The sequence below is a fragment of the Pygoscelis adeliae genome, unplaced genomic scaffold (genome assembly GCF_000699105.1).
Source record: "Pygoscelis adeliae isolate BGI_AS28 unplaced genomic scaffold, ASM69910v1 Scaffold411, whole genome shotgun sequence".
Taxonomy (NCBI): domain Eukaryota; kingdom Metazoa; phylum Chordata; class Aves; order Sphenisciformes; family Spheniscidae; genus Pygoscelis; species Pygoscelis adeliae.
The window spans coordinates 1,894,877-1,900,090 of record NW_008824111.1 but is presented as its reverse complement, the minus strand read 5'-3'; the positions used below and the strand labels follow the sequence as shown (position 1 = coordinate 1,900,090).

The 5,214-nt window shown below is 60.7% G+C and overlaps 1 protein-coding gene across 1 annotated transcript in view; it reads right to left on the bottom strand.

The window, feature by feature from the left end:
- The window catches only part of GRM2 (glutamate receptor, metabotropic 2), an 8,550-nt gene extending 3,677 nt beyond the window's left edge, over positions 1-4,873 (bottom strand). Inside the window, exons 1-4 of the mRNA XM_009334234.1 lie at positions 4,808-4,873; positions 2,808-3,702; positions 1,016-2,079; positions 9-145 (exon numbers count right to left, since the gene is read on the bottom strand). Coding sequence (XP_009332509.1) covers positions 9-145; positions 1,016-2,079; positions 2,808-3,702; positions 4,808-4,873 — 2,162 coding nt within the window. The remainder of the gene's footprint in view (positions 1-8; positions 146-1,015; positions 2,080-2,807; positions 3,703-4,807) is intronic.
- Between the last annotated feature and the right edge of the window lie 341 nt (positions 4,874-5,214).

Sequence of the window (5,214 nt, the reverse complement as noted above, 5' to 3'; positions counted from 1 at the left end):
CACTGAACCGAGTGGTGCCCACGCGGTGGCTGGCCACGTTCTTCTGGGGCTGGAAGAGTATGATGTGGAGCTTGGGGGTGAAGAGGCAGCCAAGGACCACGGTGCCGCTGAGGCTCACCGAGATGCACATGGTGGTGGTCTGGACCTGGAGACAGGGGTGGGCATCAGGTGCTCCTGCTACCAACCCTCTGCCCCGAGTGGGGCAGGATGAAGCCCTCGCTGTGGCACCGGTCAGACCCCACCGGGCAGAGGCTGCTGCCTGCACCCCACAGGCACATCCCACCCCACACCAGGTCCCTCCATCAGGGTGGATCCGCTGGAGACCCACGGGCAGAGGATGGGCACTGCCCTGATGGGGACACACTGCTCCTGTAAAGGGGGTGCACCCTGAGCAGCACCCCCACCCAGACTTGCCAGCACCCCTCACCCCAGTGCCCGTTCCCACCAGGGGATGCAGATCCTCTCCAGAAGCCCCCAACTGCAGTTACCCCCACGCAGTCCTCCAGGCCTGGCAAGAACGTGGCTGGGCACCTTGCTGGGGGGATTGAGTTGCTGCAGGGTGCACCCCATGCTCCCCCATCCCCGGCACTGCTTGGCTCCCCAGGGACCAGGCTGGCCCTGGGGTTGGCATTCATGCCTTGGTTGCGGGGGTGGGGAGGGCATGTCTCATGCCTTCGCGTTGCGAGGCTGAAGGATGGCAATCACTCCTCTGCGGTCAGGTCAAGGGGGTCTCTGGAGGTCTCAGGGACATTTCCCATCCTCTTCCTAGCAAACAGTCTGCCAAGGGGGAGGTGTCTTCTCCCCAGGGCTCATTGCCCCCCTGCAGCTACAGCCCTTCAGCCACACTTCACCCAGTAACAATTGCCCCAATGCAGAGGTGACCATCACCAGGTCCATGGCCAAAGACCCTTCCCCAGGCCCACGCATGTCCTAGCCACAAACCCCGCAGGGCCCAAATCGCCAGGACCGCTCAGATCAAGCCCTGTTAGAGCCCCCCCGGAACTCAGGCTCTTACTCGGTAGTCGCTGGAGGTCACGTAGAAGATGGGCAGGAAGGCCAGCCAGATGATGCAGGTCGTGTACATGGTGAACCCGATGAACTTGGCCTCGTTGAAGTTTTCGGGGCATTTCCGTGTCTTGAAGGCGTAAACCGTGCAGAGGACGATCAAGAGGACATTGTAGGTGAGTGAAATGAGCATGTTGGAGTCGCGGTTGTTGCACTTGAGGGTGACAATATACCTCTTGTCAGGCTCGGTCTCCTTGCCTGTGCCGGGGGTCTCCACCAGCAGCCAGATGATGACAATGATCAGCTGGCAAGAGATGAGGGCCATGCAGATGACCACCTGCGATGTGGGGCTTATGAACCGGGGGCGCTGGACCCCCTCCTTCACCCCGCTGAAGATCCTGGCGATGCGATTTGTCTTGGTCAAGAGGGCTGAATAGCAGACGGCGAAGGATGTGCCCAGCCCCAGACGCCGGAGCGTGCACACCTCGGTGGAGGGCTTTGCGATGAAGATGAAGGTCATGCTGTAGCACATGAGGACCCCAGTCAGGAGAATATAGCAGAGCTCCCGGCCAGAGGCCTTCACAATGGGGGTGTCATTGTTCTTCATGAAGACTACGAAAACGAACAGGGTGGAGATAAAACCCAGGCAAGAGATAGTGACAGGACCAATGGCCCAGATGTCTTTCCAGCGGATGTACTCTTGGGGCAACTCATAGCAGCCATTCAGGGTCTCGTTGGGCCAGTAACCAAGACCGCAGTCCATGCAGGTGAACTCATCCAGCAAGTACTCGTAGGGCTGGCAGGGGATGCAGATCCAGCAGCATATGTCTCCGGGCTGCATGCTCTTTATCTCATTCTTCTTGCAGGGGTCGCTGCACTGGGACACAGGGATGGAGGTCTCAGCCCACGGGATGAGGCTGGTGTTGAGGATGAGCCCCTCAGCCCAGTAGCCCACCTTCTGATACCGATACCGCCCGTCCATGTGGTGATAGTTGAAGATGTTGTAACGCCCGATCCCGTCGCCGTAGCGGTCAAATCGGACAACGCTCTTGGTGTCTGCTGGCCTGAATGGAGCTGGAGGGAGGAGAAGGGGAGACGGTCACTGTCATGGGGTAGGAGAGCGCTCACTCCTGGCGTGGAGGCAGGGCTCCTTCAAAGGGTCACGTCCCACCATGGCCACAGGCAAATGTCCAACCTGTTCCCTGCCTTCACTCTCCTACCTGCTGCCTATGCACACATGAGGGGCAGGAAAGCAGAAGTTGAGAACTACCTCCCCACGTTGCCTAAGAGCTCGGCAGTCCCAGCCAGCTCTACAGGGACAGAGAGGGGGATTTTGCAGCCTCCGTGGCTCTCAGTGACACCTGGGTAGCCGGGCTCAGCTCAAGCCACACAGGACATACTTCTAATTCACCCCAAACTATGTGGGTCCCTGATCAAGGATATCCCCCCAGTTTAACCCCTGAAATGTGAATAAATCACGATGCTTGCAAGTGAGGTCTTCAAGGACCCATGTTCTTGGAGGGTCCCTTGTGGGGCTGGTCCCACCCAGCTATAGCAGGATGGAGTTGATCACCAGCTTCTCTACACTGGGGACAGAAGGCCTGGATTGCTTCCCAAGGGTAACGGTGGGATGTTGACATCCTGAGACAACCACAGCCCACAGCACAGGGGTCCCCGGCTGTGGGCAGGCTGGAGGAATTGGAGGGTCTCGGGTCAAATTTGGGTCTCCTTCCTCTTCCTTGCCCCTCCACCCATCCCTTTCTGGTCAGGCAGCCAAACCCCACCTCCAGCTCTGGACTCACCATCAAAATTAACATTGAGCATAAAGTCCTTGTAGAACCTCTTGCCATTGACGGGCTTCATGGCATCGCAGAGCTTGGTGGCGTTGGGGCACAGCGCCTGGTGCATGTTGTGGAGAGAGTGAGCCATGGCATAGACCGCATTGACCACGAACGTGATCTTGGACTCTGGCTCAAACTTGCCTGTCTTGAGGGAGTGCCGGCTACAGTCCTGCGTGTGGAAGCTGCACTTGAACTTCTGCTCCCAAAACTCCCGAAACCAGGGATTTCGGCTGTTATTGTAGGGGTTGAGGTTACGGAAGTAGGCAGCAAACTCCTTAATGGGGTAGGCTGCCAGCTCAATGGTGATGGCTCCCTCTGCCACCGCTTCGCTCCCAGCCACCACGCTCTCCAGGGCTCCCCACCCATCACTGGCCACCCATGTGAAGGACACGTTGACTCTCTGGGCAGCTGCCAGCAGCTCCCGGGCGTCTTCGCTTCGGGTGAACAGCACGACCACTCTGGCATTGGGCTTCTGCAGCAGAGCCCGGACCACACCATCGTAGGTCTTCTTGTTCATGGAGCGCCCCACCTTCTCCGAGGTGGCAATGCAGATGTTGCGCATGCGGGCTTCTTGCTCAAAGGCTTCGATCCCTGTCTCCCCATAGTCACCCTCTGAGGCCACGGTGGAGACGTAGGTCCAGTTGAAAAAGCGGAGGATCTCTGCCATGGCTTTGGCTTGGTAGAAATCTGGCGGGACAGTGCGGGCAAAGTAGTCATAGCGGGACTTGTCGCTGAGCTTGGCGCTGGTGGAGGCATAGCTGATCTGCGGGATCTGGAAGAGCCGCAGCAGGTTGGCCACCTGCGTGGAGGAGGAGACATGAGCGCCCAAAGATGTGCGCCAGCGAGGGCCGTTCCCCTGCCCAACACCAAGTGTTGCATGGTGGGGCCCCCCCCCCCCCCCCCCGGGGAGTCCTGGCTGGCGGACAGATGGACGGACAGCACATTCACATGGTTGCCTGAGCCCTCCGACGTGCTCATCTCTTTTATTTTTTTTTTAAATATTTCATGCACTCCCCTCTGAAATTCAGGGCTGGGGGTGGGTAAATGGATTTGTGGCAAAAGCAGAAAATCCCCTGCAGGCAACCTGTGCGAGATGCTTTTGGGCAAGGAGAAAGTCAGGGCGCCTGGCAGCCCCACGGCGTAGGAGGAAAGGGCTCTAGGGGCCGGGAGCAGGGGCAGAGCCCCCTGCCCAGCCCGGGGCAGCTGCAGACCTGGGCCTGGGGACCAGCACCTGCGCATCCCGCATCAGGAGCCACAGCAGGACTGGCACCTTCCAGCTGCCTGGCAGAAGCTCTCATTAGCTTCAAAGGGGAAAAAAGCCCCGCTAATGAGGCTGTTAAAAACGCAGGCTCTTGGAGCAGCAAGGGGGGGGGGCTTGGGCACGCTGGCGGGGCCAGTGAGCCTGTCCACATCTTGCTGCTCCCCAGGCAAGAGACGCGGCTTAATGAATGTGGACAAATGTTCTCGACGACAAAGTCCCCTAATGGCAAGAAGGCCCCCGAGCACAGCAATGCCGCTGCCTGGCCTTGCTGCACAACAGGAGCTGCTAGCTGGCTGTGCCACCCCAGTGCCGCTCGCGCTCCCTGGCCGGCACATGGGTTGCCTGTGCCGCCACCTGCCTGCCTGGGGTCGGGACGGTGCCCCCAGCTGTGGGGACACGCAGGGTCCTCCGGCAAGAGAAGGGACAAGCGCCCACATGGGCTGGACCGGGGTGCTGCCTCCATCACCCGCCCCAGCTTCCTCCGCCCCATGGCCAGGGGGATGTGGGGACCCAGGGACTGGAAGACAGGGTTCAACACGCTCTGGGGACTCATTAAATCTTAGCAAGCACGTGGGCCACCGGCAGCCCCTGGGACTCAGCTGGCCCCTCCAGTTGCCTCCATCTTTGGGGGATACTCTTCTCCCTGCCTAAGCTGGCCCCTGGGTCCGCAGAGCTGCAGGTTTTGGGGACTGAGCTGTACCGCACCCAGGGTGGCAGCCTGGTCTGAGGCTCGAGGTGCCTGTTCCTGTGGGATCACTGGGGACATGGGGGCGGTGGTCCCCTGCGCCCACCCTGCTCTAGCCGGGCAGCCCTATGTCTGAGCCCTGGAGAGGGCCCCCTTGCAGGTGCCTGCCCCTCATGGGCCGGGTTTGGGACGGGGCAGAGGGGACAGTGCCCCCTCATACTGCACAGCTCTGCCTGCCGGGAGTGGTGTCCCTGCATCCCCGCTGCAGTATCCCTGGTGCCATTCTGACATCAGGGGCGTCCCCCGCGGGGCTGCAGGTGAGCCGAACCCCGCTCCCGTGCCGCGGCGGCTCCCGGAGACAGCCACCCACTGGGCGCCAGGGCACCGCAGCAGCCGCCCCCCCCCCCCACCACCCCCGGCCC